Source organism: Doryrhamphus excisus, chromosome 18 (assembly GCF_030265055.1).
Source record: "Doryrhamphus excisus isolate RoL2022-K1 chromosome 18, RoL_Dexc_1.0, whole genome shotgun sequence".
Lineage (NCBI taxonomy): Eukaryota > Metazoa > Chordata > Actinopteri > Syngnathiformes > Syngnathidae > Doryrhamphus > Doryrhamphus excisus.
The window spans coordinates 9075368-9098338 of NC_080483.1; the positions used below are offsets into that span (position 1 = coordinate 9075368).

Genomic DNA, 22971 nt, shown 5'->3' on the forward strand with positions numbered 1-22971 from the left:
TGGTGTAAGACCATGAAAAGACTGGACACAAGCACAACTGTTTTAAAGTCGATTCTCTGAACGATGGAAAGCCAGTGCACAAACCCAAGTACTGTGCTTTGTTCATTAAACTGTTTTCAAGTGGCGAGAGCAGAAGCACTGTGACCATGAGGTAGGTCTTTAGCTCCCCAGAAACCACCAAAACTTATTTTCTCTGCGCATTGATATACATACTTACGCTAGTTCCGTCAATAACAGCAGAATAGATACAACAGTGAGCGATACACAGGAAGCAAACAATACGTCATTAGGTAAACCTGCACAATCCAATGAGATCCAAAAGATATGTTTATTATTTTCATGTTGTGTAGAACATGCCCTATATCTGATATTACTGCATTTACATTTAAGTTTGAAACAACAACACAAGTAAACAAGTACATGAGTGTCATTATCAGAAGCAGACAATAATACACTACAATTATCAATACTAAACTACATAAGTGCATGACAAAGTGGAAACGAAAGCTTAGCATTTTTATTGTTCAGTACTTTTGTTTTCATTTACTGCGGGTGTTTATGTATTTACCGTGGGTGTACAGTCATTGATGGACACATTTTAATTACGCCAGGCTCACAAAGCAGAAGGTATATCTAATCCACATTGGAAAGAGGCCCGATTCCCATCTCAGGATATCAAATTCCATGTGAGCCATATGCGCATTGTTCAGAGCAAAACATCCGAATAGTGTCACTTGAACCTTGTAGTTTAAATCCATCATTTCACACTGTTGTGTAGCTAAAAACTACAGACGGAGTAAGTGAAAGTCGACCGTTGTTATCACTGTATTATGTAGCTCATTAGATTGTGTCCCTAAGGTTGTGGGCGGTGAGTGTACAATGTGTAAATGATTCATAACAGTCCCACCAACGTAACACTGCGTATAGTTTTAAAAACATGAAAGCTAAACCAATTTCAATAATTGGAGAAGTCAAACATGGCTGCCCTCGAGACAGACGTGACAGCTGAGCTTCATACACAGACAACATGCTAACTCACCAGCTGCTGTGACATACAAGACTCAAGCGCCACTCAAGTCCACTCAAACATGGCAATGGCCGCCTGCCATACGTACACACTGGTCACTGATCTCTGTCAACAACATATGGTATGGTATTCTCGTATACCTGGGACTTTTAAACCACAGAGGACTTCATTTGGAAATCATAAGAAAGTGAAAATAACTTGTTCATTTAACAGAAGCAACAGAACCAATGTTGTAATAGTGGTAAGGACCTGCTCAGTCAGCCTTGATAACTGCTGATGAGTTAATTGTAAACAATTATACTATGCAAGTATACTATGCATGACTTTCACACAGCTAAGTAGCACAACAGTCAAAACACACACGCAGAGGTAAATCAACCCAGTGCCAACAAATACCGCTACTGCCGTCTTGTGGTGTGAGGTAAAAATCAGGAGATTGCCTACAGCCACAGCTGTTAATGCCAATGTTTATTTGACTAATTTGAAACCATGGTGGTTATTTGCTTTTGCAGACCACATGGTCTGGAGTTCTCCAAAAAAACAGACTATCTTCACAACCTCTCTAGTAGTGGTTCAGGTACAGGTGCCAAAAAGCAACAATATGAGTTTTAGGACCACACGACTCACCTAGTTGATTCAAATATAAATATTTTATACTTTTGCATAAGCACAATCCAGAGGACAAAGTGACAAAGTAGAGAGAATTATTTCAATCTAAAAACACTAGTAAACTCATGAAAAATTGCACACAATGTGCAGCCATGCCTCAAACATCTGCCCTTCTCCAACCACTGTCTTACCTGTATTTCATCCCTGTCTGATAGGACACACACTCTTCCATGGCAAGGCCATTCATCTTCAGGAAGTCTTCCATGTTCTTAATCTGAGCAGCAATTCTTTGCTCCCGCAGTCTCTGTAGCTCAGCCTGGTCGGTGGGCCTGCTGGGGGGCTGGTTGAGCCCCTGGTCCGAGTGGTAGCGGTTGATCCCGCTCCGGATGCTCTCGCTGTACGTCATGGACAGCATCTTTCCGCTGCTGCTGCTGTTGCTCTTCCGAACACCGCTGCTCGGCGCCGACGGTTTGGGGATCTGCAGGTTTTCGGGGGGACAGTGACTGGACTTGTGTGTGCCTGGGATCCCCTGGGAGCCGCCGGCATACCCTCCTGCAAACATGCCAGGCCCTTCCCTCCCACTTTTGTCTTTTTGATAACGTACAAAGAAGCAGCACAGATGGACCCAGAAGGCCACATCCACCTCCCTTAAATAGCACCTGATCCCATTCAAGTGGATCTCTTCTGCTATGGGTCTATACAATGGCCATGCATCTTGCTGTAATCAGAGCCCAGAACCCCCACCCCCTTCGCTTTCTGGACAGGTGCATCACGGGCAGCGTGACACTGATAGGTAGCATTCAGGTAACTTGCCATAGATCAAGAAACAGGACACATGCTATCTGAGCCATTCAGTCATGCAACAGGCCATAAAGTGAAAAGAATCTGATTGTGAACTGGACAACAAACGGTGGTGGGGAGCCGACTGTTTCAAACATTGAATTTGCCAATATACATTCACTATGGAGAAATACAGTATTGAAGAAGTGGATAACTTCACTACACTACAAATACAAATGTTTAAAAATTAGATGCCTGAGGACCATCTGGTCATTACATCTTGGTCACTAAATTATTAGACTTGTGTGTTTCATTGTAGTATTGGAGTATTTAACATCAAGAATTTAACACTTGTGTGACAGTTGATGTTTAAATTATACTTATGGTAGCCACAGTTTGACTCAGAGTATAGTGAAACACAAAATGTAAGAGATTTGTGTTCAATCTCAAACCACCATGTCAATTAAACAATATACTTTATAATTTAATAATTCCTCTGTAATCCACAAACAGAATCCAAAATCTAACAATAGATAGAAATAGAAATCCAGTGAATAGACTGTAAACAGCTTTAATTAATATGTTTCATTGTCTTTCTATTACTGTCAATTGGTAAGTCACATTGTCAAGCCTGTGTAAGATACATTTATATAGTCTGTCATAACTATAATCATAGTGGAGACTATGATTCATGGAAAACAAATAAGGAATTATTTACAAATCTCAATTCTAAGCACTATTAAACATTTGGTCTAAGTCTTTTCCCTAAGTACAATTACTCTTTGCTGTCCATATTTATAATTAATAACGAGTTTTGCTTCAGGGTTCAAACTAAGAAACTTTAAAAGTCACTTACCTTAGACACAAACAAACCAAACTAGCTGAAAATTATTACAACAAAAGTGTAAAGTGATTGCTGAGACATGGAGACAAGGGGTACAATTTCAGACAATTCCTCAATGCAAATGAGGCATGTCCAAAACAAAGCCATGACCATAACCATAGAAGACCTAAGTGAAACAGCCAGAAATGCACCGTAGAACAGAAGTACACAAATGTACACATTTAACTTCCACAAAGTTGGTGCCAACTTAAAAAAAAGTGGGCTCCAAGCAAAGCATCATGCAACCTCCTAACCACATGACAAGTTCCTCCACCACCTCCCCGCTTCCTTCACACATGCTAAGGAACACACGTCATCTGTGGTCGTGTCTGCAAAGAGCTTTTCCCAAACTCACCCGATTTCTTGAGGGTCGGCTCATGAGCGAGATTGGAGGGTGCAAGTCAGCGCTTATAAAGCCACACTGCACTGCAGACTGATGAAGTGGGTCCACCCAAACTGGGAGTGTCTTACTTGGAAACAGTCTACGCCAATTAGTGAGTTGGGGAGTGCATCCCTTTTCTCCTTTCCTCTCCTCACCACCAGCACTTTGACCGCCATCTATCATATCACCACCAGCAACACCTCTCATCATCCACCCCCATCCCTGTGAGCTCTCGTGGAAGGAATCCATTTACGCCGTTTAGAAGCTCGTCTTGTTCATGCTAGTCTCAGCAAATAATATCAGCACTGAATTATTCACCAAAGCTTTTGCGCTAAAAGCCTCTGATTGTTGTTGAACAGGAAAGACTACTTAGAGCTGCACAATAATGAGCTACACGGGCTCGAGCGCGTCTTGAAAACAAACGCAAATGCCGTGCGGCCACCCAGCATGCGCGTCTACGGACATGTAGAGAGACCACCAAGCAACCAGAAAACCACACTAGTTAAGCATTATAACTCTGCTCATGAGTCTGTTCGAATTTGACCAATTCATATTTAGTACCTTTATCTATCTTTTTTTCCAATTTTTCATCACCTATATTGAACAATGTCTTGACATTTACTATAACACACCTGAAACAATATGCAGGCACCCACAATGCACATAAGCAACTTCTATAAGTTTGTATTCTCAGGGGATATTGGAAGTGTGTCTAGCCTTGATGCTGGAATTTAGACATTTTAAAGTACATTTTGTAGCATTGAATCTCTTGTGTGTCTGTAGCTTTAATGCAAATCAGCTGCCTATCTCCAACTATCGCCAAGCAGCACTATTGTGAACTTTATCCACATTTTACAATGACACTTACTACAATTGTTCCTGCTTACCTGAAGTTACAGTTTGTAGAACCTTTGCCATCTCTACAGAATAATGGCAGTGCACTACTTTTATCGTGTACTTTTAACCGTTTACGTTTATGCTAGGAAGTGGGGAGTCCAGCAGGCACCGCTGAGGAAATCTTTTTGAAGGACCTGTCACCGAAAATGATGCACTTCTGCTGCACGACGGCAGGCAGAATTAGTGGGAACCCACCCATACCGCTGCTCTCCACTTCCTCACCTAGCGGATGCTGCACCTTTTTGTACACTTTCATGCTGTTCCTCACTTAAATATATACAATGTGTGATTGTCGTGAGGAGGGATTTTTCGCCAAAATGTGGGCACATTGTCCTGTGCAGGGTGGACAGAAAGATCTGTTGTGATGCCACGTACAGTTGCATCCTTATAAACACACCACTGATGAATGATAATATAAGACGATCAATGAACAGATGTAATCTACAGTATAGTCATGGTGTAGAAGTTACACTTTTTCACATCTGATAGCCAATATGGTGCATTCAAGGACTGATCACAATTCACAAAAAAACATTAGTGAATCATAAAGACATGAACATGTAAAAATTATGTGTGTGTGGTGGAGGGGGGCTAACAGTGGTGCATGTATGCTGTACATTTTACCTGTATTATAACTTATATAGAAATTATTACCCACTTAGGTGAATGAGATGTGTTTTCTGTAGACAAAAAAAATTGTGCAGAAAAAATGTTTTAACTGACATTTTTCCAGATTTGTGCAGCCCTACCAACGATGCACACACTTCACTTTGCATCTCACAGCCACTGCATTAAAACACACGCAGTGAAACATATGGAGGACTGTAGTGATCTACAACTTAATAGGTAATAAAATGAACAATAATAGCATAAGTGCATGTTTTTTGTTTATGTTTTTTTTCCATACTGACGATTGGTGTTTCTCCTTATGTATTAAATAACAATGTTCAGGTTAATGTAAGGCATAGGACGTTAATTATGACACTGTAAGCACAACTCAAACACTGCGTTATCAGATTAAGCAAACATTAGCGTGTGAGAGCTATAGAAGCCTTATTGATCCGCCTCATGCAGACGAGCAGAGCAGCGAGTTTTACGCTTAAAAGGACAGAAATGTGCAAGGCGCCAGCCAAGATAGAAATGGCATAGTGAGATCATTATGGGCGGCATCCATATCGTCTGCGCTTTTTATTACTTGGATCAGCAGAATAAAAAGACCATATAAACGTGGAGTAGAAAAAAGATCTAAAAGGAAACCAATGAAGAGGCAGCAACTACCCTGGTTTATAAGGGGTATTACGTAAACAAATATAAAATAAATAAATACTATGCACATGAAAGAAGAAATTGAATCTCAGATCAAAGCTTAGGTCAGTTTGAAAGTATTACATCTTTCAGGAGCAACATCAGAGAAGAACAGAAGATGAATATGCTGTGTTTTTTTTTTTATATTTTGCAGCGGTTAACTTCTTGTTACACTTATACAGTACACTCTCTCTATGCAAAATCCGTACAGAAGGACATGTGATACTGAAACGGCAGGGGTGAAAGTGAGAAAGGTGGATTCAGAGAAAGACAAATACCTGTAGAACTGCAACTGTCGTTTTGGGCTTCCATAACGAGCGCTGAAGGCATCAGGGAGGAGAAGAGCAGAAATCAGAGCTTTTGGTTAAAAAGTAAGCATGGAAGAAAGGAGGTTAGTAATGGCAGCAGTACACACATGTACCATGAGTCAATAGAGGAGGAAGCAAAGATATGATGACAGAACTTGACAGTTCCATGTGGAAATATATTTCATGTCGACAACTAACAAAAATCTAGAATGATGAAGTCTAAATGAAGATACAGCCAATCTCCACACATCATCATTATCCACAGCAAATGGCGCCACTTGGTGGTTAAATATGAGAGTGCATGTTAATCCTCAAATGCAGTACACTGACTCTATATAAACACAAACACAAACACACTTGGTCTCTGGATGCTTCTGTCTATCAAGTGCATTTATCGATTGGCTTGTCTTTGATTGTGACATTAAACCCAAAATCAACAATGACCAGACTTGGTTGTGTGTGTGTGTGTGTGTGTGTGTGTGTGTGTGTGTGTGTGTGTGTGTGTGTGTGTGTGTGTGTGATAGAAACATACAGTAGAACGTCATCCAGATGTTTGTGAAATTGAAAATATTAACACAACAAATTTAATAGTACCTTATTGTGGTCTCTAAAAAACGACTTTGCCATATGCCAGTGCTTCTCAATTATTTTCTGTCATGCTCCCTTCCAAAGAAACCCCCCAATTTGAAATACGAGAGAAACAAAATTTAGAGCATGCAGCTGTATTCCATGTAGTCAATGTTGAGTACTATATATTTGTGCTGATTTGAAATGAAAGCATCCACCCTGACAGTTCTACGCTCCCCTCAGGGGGGCCCGCCCCACTATTTGAGAAGCACTGCCGTATGCAGACCTCAATGGAAAAAGTGTAGACGTTTCTGCTTGTGTTCTTTGCTGCAAAGTGACAGAAATAGCATTATAGACGCAAAACACACTGCACGAAAGTGTGCCTCTATTTTAAAAAGTTTGGTTCGGACCAGAGTACCAGAACCCAAGTGTGAATGCAGCCAAAGAGACCTGTCACCTGTAAGGTGTGTCCTCACCTGTAGATCATTCCAGGTGAGCCTGTCTGTCGAAGGGAGAGGCGGGCGGGAGAGTCCGTGGTTGATTCAGGATACATGGAGGCAGGAGAAAGGGGAGTGCGGCCAGCCTGCCAGGGGAGGTGTTCTTTCACCGCAACCACAGGGGACAGTCAGTCTACTGCCGGTCTGGGGCTCTGCCAGGGAGAGAGAGAGCGGGAACAGCAGGGTCAAAGTCTTTCATCTCCAATTAAATGTAATCAGGCACAAAATCAAATGCAGTTTTTGGGGGGAGAGGGTTGTTTTTTGAAGTCACACTTCAACGCACACATTACAATACATGGAGGGAAACATGGTTGATGTATCAGACCTATTATATAACACTTGGCCAAAAGGAAAACTGCTTTTTAATCAAGACGTGTATGTGGAAAGTGACAAAATTAAGAGAAAGGATGCAAAACCAAACCAATGATGTGACAAAGATTAGATACCATAGCATGTAGGTCTAGGCCAATAACAAATGGTTTAGTTTGCATGCTAGGTTAATTAGCAACTCCAAATTGTCCATAGGTATGAATGTGAGTGTGAATGGTTGTTTGTCTATATGTGCCCTGTGATTGGCTGGCGATCAGTCCAGGGTGTACCCAGGGTGTCTTCTCGCCCGAAGACAGCTGGGATAGGCTCCAGCATGCCTGCAACCCTCATAAGGATAGGGTAACATGCTTAATAAAACATTTATACTCGCATATTTCAATACATCTTAAAAGGAGTAGGAAGAAGAGCTTAATTAATCCTACTCCTTCTCTATATCCCAACAATTACCGATTATAGTGTGTTCCACTATATCCATTTTCTAGAGAATAGACGAGCATGAATACATAAGGGATAGATAACTTATACAGTGATTTTTTCAAGTAAAAATGTGAAGAAATATATATATTTTTACATTCTTTAAACATTTTCAAAATAATGAATAAATAAACATTTGAAATGTGCATGAACCCATTCAGACTTAAGTACTTATTGTTCTTACATATCAATATCATCAGTAGCTGACTTACGTTGACATTTATATGCAAGTTAAGAAGTTTTAAAAACAACATGTTCAGTTCATTATGATTAAACCTGCATAACCGACTCTAAAAATAAGCAATACAGAGTCAAATTGAAATGTAATACTTTAATAGTTCAGAGGTTTCGATACATGTTTAGGCCACTAGATGGCGGACTTTCCTCACTTTGCAGATCTCATATGAGCCACACAACCATAGAAGATTTGGCTTTTATAAAAGTATTTAACTATTTTAAGGCCTTTATAATCGAGTATACATGCATAATGTGCATATACAATAGATATTGCTTCAGAATTGCACATCTTTTATATGTAGTAAAAAACAAAACAAAAAGAGAATCACACATTTCACTTCATTTGGATCCTTCTCTATTATTGTGTGGTTGCTTTGTATGGTTGCTTTGTGCAGATGTGTGCATAAGAGAGCTAAATCCACTGTTTTTGGATGCCACAATTCTATAAATAATTCAAAGTGTCAGCCCTAGAAGCAGGTCACTGCTGGTGAGAGGGAGACTGTCTGCTTGCTTGGGTGCTGAATAACGCGGTGTAACATTCCTCATCACATACTAGAATAAGAATAGGGAAAGTGCCCCTGCTGACATTTAAAGTTTGTAGGCGAGGACAATGAGAACAAGAGTGGCATCCGTCAACCTGAACATCCCGTGCGACCTTATTTCACCGGTGGCTGCGCTCACCTAACGACAACTCACAAGGTCACATATCTACTCCCATCAATTTGCCCAGACACGAGGTAATAAGACATCCTAAGGACCCAAGGACTCATTTAACGTCGCCTCGCCATTTATTTCAATCATGGTACAAAGGGTATATGGGCAGCCCAGCCATCAGGTGATGATGGTGGCGTGACCCCGACGGATGAAAGGAGCGGCCAGTAGATTTACTACAAAGCACAGCGGAGTCATCTGTCAGTGTCACAGCATCAGCAGTTGGAGTGGGTTGTGTTGGCAGAACTCAAAGTGCACTTTCAGGCAGATGGGGCTTTCAATAATCATCTAGTTGCTTTTGGCAGAAACTCATCAAGATGAAAACTAAGCACATCACTTGGCAAACGTTTTGTATTGTCTCCCTTTTGCACCTTGAATATGGAAGGTCCTACTGTGACACATACTCATTTGATATACAAAATGTCAATACAGACATATGTGTAATATAGAAATTGAATGAATCCATTCCAGGCTCACAGACAAGAATTTTTTTAAAGTAACATTTTAACATTCTTACAACATCCAACATTCAAAATCACCAAGTAACACCCGTAAAAATGCCTAGTTTTGACATGGCCCCACTCTCTGCACCATAACCCCAACCTGCTTAGCTTGCTTAACGTTCACGTTCTCCTCAGATTTTGTCTCAACATTTGCAATAAAAGTGATCATTGTAATTGTCAGATTAGAGTCACCTCCAGAACCCTCCTCTTCTCAGTTCAATTGCCATTGTTGACTCGCAAAACAATTCAGATTTAAGCCCTAAACATGCCTCACACACTTATTGAACACATTTACAGGAGAAAATGTACAGCTATCTTATTTTTTGGATTATAAGTAGCATCACTCAAACAATGCAGTATGACTGAGCGTTATGGTGCCATGCATTTTACAGTAAATTTGCAAGAGAAGAAAAGGCCAGAGAAAGGGGGCAATGTTTTTACCAACAAGGAGCGTCTTGGTGTGTAGAAACATTCATTCATTCATTTTCTACCGCTTATCCTCAAAAGGGTTGTGGGGATGCTGGAGCCTATCCCAGCTGTCTTTGGGGAAGAGGCGGGGTACACTCTGGACTGGTCGCCAGCCAATTACAGGGCATATACAGACAAACAACTATTCACACTTGCATGCATGTTTTTGGAATATGGGAGGAAACCGTAGTCCCCAGAGATTTTTGTATTTATTCACAAATGAATGAAAATGGATTGAAAAATCATACTTGTGCATTTAGTTAGTGATGGACGCAGCAGCCCATGAAAGAAAGCAATTGAAATCGATCAGTCTGAAAAAGGGTATAAAACTTTGGGACTCCAGCAAACCACAGTGAGAGCCATTAGCCACAAATGGCAAAAAGATGGAACAGTGGTGAACCTTTTCTGGTGTAGATGGGCAGACATCACTAAGTGTTCTCTGCTTTTTAATAAATTGATTGATTTAAGTGCATAGTTAGTCTCTCTTTTAGTATTCTACATTGGTCACGAGGTGTCAGTAATGTTACTTTGGTCTTATTTATTTCTAAGATGGCTTATTTTCTACTATTATGCCTACTCCATTTGGTAATACAAGTTTAAAGGTAACTATAGGGATGTTATTTCATGTCTACATGGCTCTGATACTGTAAAAACAGTATTTAGTATTGAAGCCTACTTCATGGATATTCACCAATTAACAGTCATAAATGAGAGATGACTGTTGTGTCGAAATAGATGTCTCATTAAAAAACAAAATGTATGTTAAAGTTACGCTGTGAGAGTTACGTAAGTTGTTGCTGAACTTGTAGTTTTTTGATGAATATATTATTGAGATTTCAAATGTGAAATGCATTATTGCTGGTATTTTTAAGACAGCCCTTTTAGCAAAATTCAGGCATCCGTAAAGTGATGTAAATGTACCACACAGATGACTGAAGCCCTGCTCTGCACTTGAATTTAATCAGCAACACAATCACTTGTTTTCACTCATTTAGGTCCAGCCTGAAGCATCCAATGTCTTATGCCTTATTGCAGACTATAGCACATTGTCTGGCATTGCAGGAGAGATGCAAAGCTGCATAGCTGGACAGAATGCTGCTGCTGCTGTTGCTGGTGTGACGGCAACACTGCGGTACACTATACAGACTCATCACTGGCTGAAGTTAGAGGGCTCAAATTTACTGCACTAATGATCAGGGTGCACTTTCTGAAATCAAAGGCTCCAGACAGAAAAAAAGAATGTACTAATAAAAAAGTGAAGTCAGAAGGTGACGGTATTGTTATAAATATACAGTATGTGTCCAGTCATTATGAATGTGTGCCCAGAATTACGGTGTTGATGTGTACTGTGTGTATTTGAGCCTTTTAAAATAAACAATGTTAAATAAGTCCCAATCCTACAGCAGTGTATTGGAAGTGTGTTGTCCAAAATGGGCTATGTTTGTCCATGCCTCCTTCTGACGGGGTCTCAGAAAAGAGGTATTGTTCACTTTATCCACATTTTACATAACTAGTAATACCTCATTTGCCGGGGTTAATTGGTTCCAGACTCGGCCATGATAAGTGAATTTCCACCACAAAGTAGGAACCAATACTAATAATAAACTGAATATTTTCATAGTTAGATCTAAGAAAACCTGTTAATCACTTTCTAAGTAGGGTTTTTACCATTATTAGATTAACCTTTACACTCATATTACCCAATATACTATTTAGAAATAAGAGATAAGTAATTTAAGACATAAATAAGACATGTGTTTGTGTGTGTTTCAACAAATATATTCCAGACATGCAGACAGGAAGTGACATCAGGGATTCAGAGCTGGAGTATGCCTACAAAAGTAGCCTGTATTTTGATGAGGATGATGGCGACTATTATTATTATGCCTAGATAATTCCAAAATAATAAATTAGCAATGAAGTCCGGTTCATATTACTAGTGACACTTATTGGCCAGTGTAGACTACAGTCTACACTTTTTAGACAGCTGTAGTCAACCTCAAAAACAGCACTGCAACTGCACTTGTCCAACAGACAATACAGTATCACCATATAATGCAGAATATTAACCACTTGCCATATGAGCTCAAACCATGTGCTTTACTTTTTTTTTTTTAGAAATACAATATTGCAAAGCACTCCCGGGAAACAGGAAGTACTCCCAGTGATGCTTCATTATAAAGATGCTCTCTGTTAAGAAAAACAAACACTTCAATAAAACCTACAAACACAGACAGTTGTGTAGTGTACTGTTAAAGTATGGTAGGGGTCATATTTGAGCCGTGGTAGCCACCCACCGTGCATGTGAATACAACACTGCACATCACGGCTTCTTGTGCATTACAAGCTGAACGGCAGCGCGCAACACTGTGAACATGCACCATTTCGCACTGTTTCGTATAGTATTAACTCCGCCAATCAAAAGCCTCATTAAGTATTGACTGTCGGGAGGAAGGTTGCACTACACAGCCACACTGGAATTGTGGCATTCTGCTTACAAAGTATCGCCTTTGTGCCTTCATTCGTATTCGCCCCTGCTTGCTAACTGCTGGCACTCATGTATCCCCACTACTGGGGCAAAGAGGCTTAATAGCTGAGAAGATGCTCACTCTCTTCTGTGTTCATTTCATATAGAGCCAATGCACACAGACACATGCAGAGTGAAAAAAAAAAGTTTGGGAACCACTGGGCTAAAGTATCTTTTACTATCTCATATGCTAACTCGCAAACTAGAGAGCTCGCGACCTAAACAGTAGCCTTCAAGTTATTTCCTTTAAACTTAAATAGCCAAAAACTTACCACTTCCACACGGATAGGGAGGATAACTATTAACAGTTATTTAACCTTTAACATGAACATTAATCAAACTTAATACTTTTTTCTGGGTACATGATACCATACAGCATCCATATCAAACTTGCGCGGGCCGCACTAATATTAAACTTTCATATCAAGGCGGGGGCCTCAAACTAGTGTCCTGCGTGCTTGAGACCCCTGTTCTAAACTATGTTTTAACTGTTGTCCAATAGCCATGTGACAACGAGACTGATTCCGACAATGAGGGAACCCAGAATGTTTGAGGGCAAAATTGCCCAGCTGTTTAATTCAAGAATTTGATGGATTTGTGGGAGAGGTTAGAGAATACGGGAGAGAATAAAGATCAACTAAGCTCACCGTTTTGCTTCTGTTGCCATTTATCCTTTTTTTTTGTTGTTGACCTCATGTTTTAACTGCACCTCATAATCCGGTGTGCCTTATGGTGCGGAAAATACGGTAGTTGGCCTCACTGTCTCAATACTTCTGAAGGGTACTGTAGTTTTTTTTCTGGTTCATAGGTTACAGATGACTCAAATGGACTTCCTGGCTCCCAGCTACTGAGAGGACGGAGCAACGCGCCCACACCTGCACATCACCCTAGTGTGTGGTGGTGTGCTGGTTATTGTGGTGCTGTTGATATAAAAAAAGGCTTGAAGCACCAACAGAATTTGTTTTCAAATGCACGATGTGGAATATGAAGAAGAACCAATGGCCCATCAAATGCAAACTGATCAGTGTAAAACAAAAGATTTGGTGGAAAAGGTAAAAGCGAAAACGGGTAAAACATGCTCCTCCATGACAATCAACACCACTGAGCTCCTCTCATGCACCTCTCCCTTGAAAACAAAATGCAAAAATGAGTCACAAAAGGCTGCTCTTCACATGCTTCCTCCCATCCCTAAATCCACCTACACCCAGCCTGAGCAAGCTCCCTCTTGAGACGGGGCTTACGTGAGGCAGGCAGGCAGGCAGGCAAACAGTGCCGGCTTGGAAAGCACCATACGGAATTGTGTAGTATGTTGGCAGCTGCGGAAAACACACACTGACCCAAGCAGATGGCTGCTGAAGAGGGAGACGGGCGAAAAAGTCGAGAATTGCCAGGGATATCCTACATTGGAGAGCAGTCTGTGATTGGGACAGGAGGAAGCTCTGTTAGAATCCCTAATTTTCATCTATGTACAAACATGTCGATCCATGTCAGTGCAGTAGTTCAATAATACTAATAATAATAATGTTTTGTAAATAGTCTCCTGGCTTAAGTTGTAAAGCTATTGGTTTCAGAATTAGTGCTGGGAATGACTATTTGTAACAAAGTACAGTCTTCCATCGTTTATTGCTGTTAATTGGTTCCAGACTCAACCGTGATAAGTGAATGTCTGTGAAATATTATTTAATATTACCAAACAAAGTAATATTTTCACCTTTACAGCCTAGATAACCTGTTTATGACTAAATGTCTTTGTAATATGTATTTATGTATTTGTAATATTTACTCTGTTGCTAAGAATGCACCACATGGATCTCCATTGGATATATTTATTTTTATATTCTTACAGTTTATTTACCGTATTATAAAGGCACACTTAAAAGTCTTCAATTTTCTAAAAAAAAAAATCAATGATGTGTCTTTTAATGTGGTGCGCCTTATGTGTGTTCAAAAATCCATAAAAATGTTGTTGTTCTACTTGGGGAAGCGTTCCGCTTGAGTGAGTGTAGACCATTGCGTGCTCCAACAGGGACGTAATACTACGCTGCCAGTTATAAACCAATCAGAGAACTACATGTAATACGTACAGTACATGCTGCCAGTGATAAACCAATCAGTGAACTGGTTGTCCAACAACACTGCTCCTATATCTCCTGTGAAAGCCAAGTGAAGTGAATTGAGAGGTTGCTAGCATTGTAACATGGTTAACAAAAAACAGGGTGCAAGACACAGGGCAGTCCTTGACCTGGTGCTGACTGCAGCACAATAACCATCAGACGGCATCTACGGGAAAAGGGATCAAAAAACAAAAACTAAATTCAAGACCTCGCCTCCTTCAATGCCACAAAACTGCTCATTTAGACTTTTCCAGGGAGCATCAAACATGGGACCTTGAAAGGTGGAAAATGTTTTATTCTATGATCTGAAAAAAATCCAGATGGATTCCAACATTACTGAAGAGATCCCACCCGAGATGGGTGAGATGTTTTCTACCCGGAACACAGGAGGGCGGTCAATCATGATCTGGGGTGGTTTTTCATTCAGTGGAACAGTGAAGTGATGTTGCAGCGGGCATCCCTCATGACTGAGGGCCTTCGTCTGTGTGGTAAGATCTGGGTTTTTCACCAGGACAATGCTCACATGACCAAGGACGGGGAGAACAACACCACTCTTTGGACCATCCTGTTTGTTCCCCTGATTCAAATCCCATCTAGTCCTACTGAGAATTGTTCTGGTTTGGAGTGTTTGTGTAATTCTTTGAACGATGGTCTTAAACATTTGATTAGCTGATAAACAGCTTATTTCAGTTTCTGTGTTCATTCATTCATTCGCGGGGGTGCTGGAGCCTATCCCAGCTGTCTTCGGGCGAGAGGCGGGACACACCCTGGACTGGTCGCCAGCCAATCACAGGGCACATATAGACAAACAACCATTCACACTCACATTCATACCTATGGACAATTTGGAGTCACCAATTAACCTAGCATGTTTTTGGAATGTGGGAGGAAACCGGAGTACCCGGAGAAAACCCACACATGCACGGGTTAAAGTGCTTTTTGTCTCCCTTCCCCTCCTTGCTGTTGCATATTGTAGCTCGACTTAAAATTGTATTATGATCCAAATGTGCAAAAGGTAAATTCTAGCAATTTTTCAAATACTCTCAAGATTTCGATCAGTATACTGACCTCACCCCTCCCTTTGAACGACGGGCTTCTTGTGAGTGCAGAAGGCAGAGATTTTGTAATCCCTCTTATAACTTTCCTGCTAACACTGACTGTTGGCCACAAACTGTATATAACATGTACTCCAGTCAATCCCAGGCCATAAGGTTTGTTGTGCAAAAATATAAAATATAATGTGATACAGTACTGTACCAAAAATAGCTTATCAAGGTAGTGTCTGGTGAGTGTACACGAGCAATGCATCCAGGTACTGCAGTGTCCTCTTGAAAGTATGACCTCACACTCTGCAAAGGACATGTTGTATTTATTAGTTGTTGGTGTGAGCTGTATCATTTTACAGCCTTGAAATGCTGTGAAAGGAATACAAAAAGGTTTGACCGAGGTGATCACCTTAGAAGGTCAACTTTTATAATCCTTCATCAAAGTTTTTTGGCCATGGCACACCTCCATGAAGTGGAGTGCACAACTTACTGGTTAATACCCAATACAAGATCTATCTATTATCCCAGGATGCTCGTCTCACTGACAGCTGGAAGATAAATCAGCACTTGGCACATTCAATTTCTTTATCTCGTGTGTAGTAACAGCCAATCCTTAATGTTTATAAATTGACACTTCAACAGAAACAGCATTTAACACGTGCATAAATCAGGCGACCTGAAGATGCAGAAAGACTCAAACAGAAGTGCACAGGCTAGTTTGTGTAGTTGAATTGAGGCTTGTGCTAGCACTGCAGAGAGGGAAAATGCTGCAGTCGACCATGAGAACACAGCAGAACACTGCAGTGGAAATATGAAACCAGCTTTTTAATCATCTCCTTTGGGACACCAAAAGAACAAAAAAAAACTAAAACCCTGAAACCTTGTTTTTGCAAATAGGTAAGTATGACTTTACAAGAATAACACCAAGGTCACCCCTAACACTGAGACAAACCCTGAGAATTGAGATTCTTTTTTATGCACAGCGACCTTTATTAACTCACTGCTGCATCATGAAAGCTTCTCACTTTACAGCACATGCATCCTGTTCCACCGCACTGCAACAGCAAACCACCAGCTTCTGTGTTTGAACTGCAGCATCCTGGATCTGCACTGCCAGTGCAGCACAGCATGACACTGATGTCATCTACTAGCAAATTACACATATTGTACCACAACCCACACCGCTACTTTGCCCACTAGATGTGGTCATTCTGTCGAGGACGACCAACACACACAGAGAACATGCATTATACAAAGTGGATGGACATTCAAAACATTCAGTGTTTGCTTAGAAATCTGATGAACTGGATGAGAGTTCCACTTTAAAACTCCTATTTGACCTTGCATGAATTTGATGTGTGCAAAGTGCAGTGGTAAAATTTGTGCATGTAGTGCTGTGGTATGTTTTATTCGGGGTGACTGGATATCAATATCGGCTATCAGTCTGAAAACCAAATAAGCCAAATAAACATTATCGGAATGTTTGTCGGATCGATTGGCCACGGATCAAAATCAACCAATTTCCATGAAAAAGAATGTGATGTGAAAAATGACACCAATCACAAAAGCCGATCACCTCTGGCTCGTACTATTGCAGCATGCAGACGAAAACTGGGCGATATTTGATATTTTTTTAACGCTAGATGACGGTGTTCATCAATACATGCACAGAGTACTTTGAAGTTCCGGTAATGCTTAGAATGGCTAAAATACAGTCATAATAACAGTATTACAGTATCTGTTACTACATGGTCACAGCATGTATATAAAACCATGAAACCTTTTTAGTAGCTTTGTCGACATCATAAGTGGATCCCATTACGCGCAGTCGTGTTTTTATCTGTTTATATATTTAGAATGAAAAGAAAAGACAAAGACATATGTGTGACAAAGTGAATGAGTTTAGAACTCATCACTTGTCCCAAAAATTTTGAATGCATAAACGTTTCTTATTTCATTGTTTGTTAAAATTTACATAATTTCTATCAGAACAGGTTTCATTCAAACTAAACCCAAAAGCTGAGTGGATTTATTAGGAACAGGTATACAGAGGTCACCTTGTGGCTTTCGGGAAGTAACTTATTTATTATTATCTCCGCCGGCACGGCGGTCGAGTGGTTAGTGCGCAGACCTCACAGCTAGGTGCATGCGTGGGTTTCCTCCCACATTCCAAAAACATGCTAGGTTAATTGGTGACTCCAAATTGTCCATTGGTATGAATGTGAGTGTGAATGGTTGTTTGTCTATATGTGCCTTGTGATTGGCTGGCGACCCAGTCCAGGGTGTACCCCGCCTCTCGCCCGAAGACAGCTGGGATAGGCTCCAGCACCCCCGCGACCCTCGTGAGGAAAAAGCGGTATAAAATGAATGAATGAATTATTATCTCCACATGTAGCACAGTAGCTGTGTTTGAGATATCATGCATGGTGACCGTTTAGCATCCCGCAGTTTTATCCATCTAATCCCCGCCTCCATCCCTCCAATTGTTAACACAGTCTAGGTAAACAAACGTGACAAACAGTGACATCGTCCATGAGCATGTTGTACCTACTATATCGTGACACAACAATCTTTGGATCAGTTTTAAACAGCAGATGAAAAAAAAAAAAAAATAGATGCAGAAACTGCACACGCTTCCGTCTGAACACATACGTGTGTGGCCATCAGACTCAGTCATGCACAATGTAGCACGGTCACTAGTCTCACACAAACGCACACAGACACGACCCTTGTGTAGCAGCACGTCTCAAACTCCATAGTCGATAGAGATTTGAAGAAGACTGAGGATACAAGCTAAATCTCTTTAAAGGGCACAAGCCAACTGTCATAAAATGGCCAGCCTATTGATTCTTGTTGACAAGTACGCGTCAACATATGAACGAAGCCATATGACAGCCAGTCCTGCTGCATTTTGACATGCCATCTCCAGCCTGGAACCATGCGCCATTCACTTTACAGAAATTTGTCTGCATGACAAATGAATGTCAAAAAACATTTAGTCTTATATTTGTTGTCTCCATTTTGATTTATTTGACAGGAACAGGCGAACTATGAGAGCTTGGCTTGATGCTAAACAAGTCACACCATACCGCCATAGCTATTTGACAATATAAACCCATTGATGCAATTATTAGAAACAAAATTCTCAACGCCTAACATTTGTACACAGCTGGGACACTGTTTAACTGCATGCTTTACTTGCTAGTTCATTCAGCATTACTAGACAGGAGTGAGTAAACACACAGCTACCATGTCTAGCAGCTGGTAACTAGCATGTATTTCTTGTGTGCCATAGAAGTGGAAAATTGGCCTCAAACAGTGCCAACAGGGCAGCTGCAGTGCAGCATATAAAAACACTAAACCTTCTGTCAGAAGTAGGACAAACTTAATGGCCACATGCAAGGGCCGCACAATGACTGAATGATAGTATATGCGTCCATCTAAGCATGGTAGCATGTACATTTTCTATAGGACGTATATGGAGGATCTGACAAATGCTCTTCTTCTTCTTCTTCTGTACACATAAACCCGCGTTACATCAGACTGCCGACAGAAGTCCTTTAGTGCCTGTGCGGCAGAGCATGAGAATGGCAGTGGGTTTCCTGCGGCGCCAAGGGGTTAACATGGTTCTGTTTATTCATGTCTACATACGTGCCGTCGGCCTGCCCGCAGTTGTGTCAAAGCCAATCATTGTTGAAGTTAAAAGTGTTTACTGATTTATGCCACCCTGGGCTAATGGTAACCCGTGCGCTTGCCTTGATCTGCCGTGTATGTGCAATGTGGGGAGGGTTCTGTCATAGACCGCTACTGCATCTGTGCATTAACCTTGGTAGGATGAGAGACCAAGAGCAGGTCATAAGGTTACAGACATTGATGTGAACTATTGGTATGATGATTGACATACCTATGCTGATAATCAGGTTCCTTTTTTCTTAGGGCCTCAAACAGCATGAGACTAGTCGAGAATACATGGTCATAAAAAAAAAATGCAATAATGTGACCCAAGAAGGTCACAACATAAATAATTAATAACTCGTAATAACTCCAATGATAAGAAAAGTACTTATACCGGTATAAATAATAACATATGTTTTGACGACTGCACACTGTGGCGGATATAAAAGATGAATGAAGTGCTGTCATCATGAGAAGGAACGTTCATGCACGGAACACACTTCCATAACCAAAACAAGAGTGTCATAAAAACATATCTTACATACTGCATGCAGTTGGAAGTGCATGGGTGACTGTTTAGTAGCGACTCTAGTGAGGATAAGCGGCATAGAAAATAGATGGCTGGAGGTCACACATTTCTACACACTTGGGTTTCCGGGTCATGTGATTGTTGTTAGCAACACAGCTGTTGTTAAGTGGTTGTTGCCTGTTGTTCAGTGGAGAGTAAACACTTTATAGAGTACCACTTACCCTCCACTCCTGTCTCCTTATTAATCACATCTCCATATTAGTATACCTTGAAACTGGTAAGCGGTACTGAATGTGAATGTGGCTTGTAGTTCCAAGTCCAATTCCTGCTTCTTAAGAGAGAATAAGAGTATTTCTGGTCATGCTGGAGATTGATTTCTCTCTTCTCGACCCCTTGAAACATATTTTTCATGTATTTTACTTTTTGTGGGACCCCCACCATTACAATTACATGCAAATACATTATGGCCAATCATGCAAATTACCTACACAATGACATAATCTACCGCCCACCCTGTGATTACTATTTGGAGGGAAAAGTGTTAAATCCCTAAAATGTAGAAAAACCCACCTGTCAAACGTGTGAGAAATATGGTCCCCGTGTGTGCCGCCAGCATGCGTGTGTATGTGTGTGCATGTGATGCCACTCGGGAACTCAAAAGTAGGCTAATGAAGCTAAACAGGCCACTAAAAATCTCAACAGCAGAATGATTACTGAGCTCAGTTAAGGAAACACCCCCACTGGAGCATCCAGCAGAGCAAAGCCATAAAGAGTGTCAGGGCCTACATTAGTGTGGTGTTGAGCTGAGTGGAAATGTCAAAAGATGCCAGTGGCCAGTCAATGTCAGCCCCCCCCCCCCACCCCCGACCATGATTCCAGAGCTTGAGCATTAAAGATCAGCGGATGGATGCCTTTTCAGTTATTGCTCGTCACTCGCCAAGCTGACGGAACTTTGGCTCACATCGTTAACAGCTTTTACTTGAGTCTGGCCTTATTTTCAGACATTTCACATGGCAAGACACTTGTCTGTCAAAGTGTGAGATCTGGCAGAACTGCAGTATGGTTAAATGAATTCAGTGATGATCCTATGGCCAGCTATGAGAAACAAATATACTTTTATGCATACCATAGCAATGTGAAATAATAGGGTCCTAAGCTTTGTGCATTTATTGAGCTGCAAACTTGCTTAAGGGGTCAATATAGCACAAAAACAATAAGAAAGTAATACATAAAGCACTATTCAACACTAAAAAATGCAGCAGATATTTGGATTATATATATGGATATATATAATGGATATTATATATATGGATTTATCACCCAGCCCTAGATGCAGCGGAAAGTTCCTCCTGCAGTAAAAGTGCTACATAGTGCCTGCATGCTTGCAAATCCGTACTGAGGCGGTATTCATTCCCAAATCTTGCCCACACTCAACTACAGCGGGTTGGGGCCAGGGCTTTAGCAGCCTCACCACACCCTCAACACCCAACCCAATTCACACTACAGGGTATGATTCCCGTCATTCGCATTAACCAAAAAATGTGACTTGTAAATGTGAAGGAAATCTGACAGAGAAGCACACAAAATTCAATACCGAATTCGGTGTTGTGAGTTTATGGAAGTAAACTCCAATTCATGTTCTCAGTCTTGGTTCATTTTTGGCAATTTCAAGGATTTCGTGCAAGCAGAGTAAACATTTTCATAACCAAATGATTTTGTGTCAGAGATTATGAAGAGAGTGAGCAGAATTCTGGCTGTGGCAGTTTGTGGAGAACATGCTGCAACATCTGTTTCAAAGAGTGTGTGGGTGAGGAGTCAGTGGTGAGATATTGGTGCTAGCCGCTTCACTGACAGATAAAAAAAAAACAACAAATATGACAACAGAAAAAGGTTCCTTAAAAGTGTGGGTATTTTCCCCAACTCTCGCACGGCAAAACTAACCTTTTGATAACATATAGTATGTATGTACACATACACTATGTGACACAAACATTCAGACTGCAGTAGCATCGGATACATATCAGACTTATAATCACATACAAGCCTGGCAATACACGCCTCTGATGATGTTAAGGGCGGCTACATGCCACCTGATCGTTCATAATGCAGTCGCATCGTATACATATCGGATTTATATCCACATATGAATGAGGCCTGAGTCGCATTTGAAAAAAATCGGAATTGTGCTGGTCACACTGACATGAAAACAGATACAGGTCTATGAGCAAAGAAATTGGAATTGTCCTGCAGTGCTAACATAGCCATAGATTTTCAGCTCCAATGTGGGATAGTTGTCCGATGTTTCATTTAAGATGTGTAGTGAAGCCTGTCTTTTTTGTCTTCTGTAAGCGATGACCATATAAAAAAGGACAGGCTCATTAATCAAGGGGCGTGTCAGAGTGGTATGATTACCACTCTTTCAGGTCTCTCAAAAGTAGAGCAAACAAGTGAGGGAGGTGATATTTTTCTCACATTTGGTGCTTGTAAACAGGCTCTTGGAACACATATTACAGTTAGTAGATACTTAAAAAGTCACTTTTGCACAGTAGACGACCTTTAAAAAAAGCTTTTCAGAAACAGGATAAATACAAGTACTCAGTAATGGTGTATTTTTTTAGCTGGCTGTGAGCATTTAATAAATATGTAGCTTGTCAAAGAATCACGCAAGGACACTGCATTAACCTATTATGCATGTATAACATACTGTAACTATAATTAAAAGTGTCTGTACTAAAGAAAATTATTTCACACCTGTAAACTCTTCTCTCAAAAGTGGAGCAAACAAGTGGCACACTTTTCTCACATTTGGTGCTTGTAAACAGGCTCTTGGGACACATATGACAGTTAGTAGATCGCTAAAAAGTGACTTTTGCCAAGTAGATGACCTTGAAAAAAAGACACTACAGAAACAAGATAAAATGAGTTTTTTTAGCTGGCTGTAGCCATTTAATAAGTAAGGACATCGTATAAACCTGTTATGCATTTACAACACACACTGTAGAACTATAAACTATAAAAAAGAGAAAACTTGGGCATTGAATTGTTCACTCAAAATGACTAACTGGCTGGAGGGCTGCTCAACTACATTGAGTTGACTGATGT

General features: G+C 40.7%; 1 protein-coding gene across 3 annotated transcripts in view; it reads right to left on the reverse strand.

Moving 5' to 3' along the window:
• kcnab2a (potassium voltage-gated channel subfamily A regulatory beta subunit 2a) overlaps positions 1-22971 on the reverse strand; it is a 78029-nt gene that overhangs the window by 44863 nt on the left and 10195 nt on the right. For 2 of the 3 annotated variants that reach the window (XM_058054286.1, XM_058054287.1), the window contains exons 2-3: positions 7235-7407; positions 6162-6203 (exon numbers count right to left, since the gene is read on the reverse strand). In XM_058054286.1, the coding sequence (XP_057910269.1) occupies positions 6162-6203; positions 7235-7311 (119 nt within the window). In that variant the 5' untranslated portion in view covers positions 7312-7407. The remainder of the gene's footprint in view (positions 1-6161; positions 6204-7234; positions 7408-22971) is intronic. The other variant, XM_058054288.1, reaches the window with a different exon arrangement.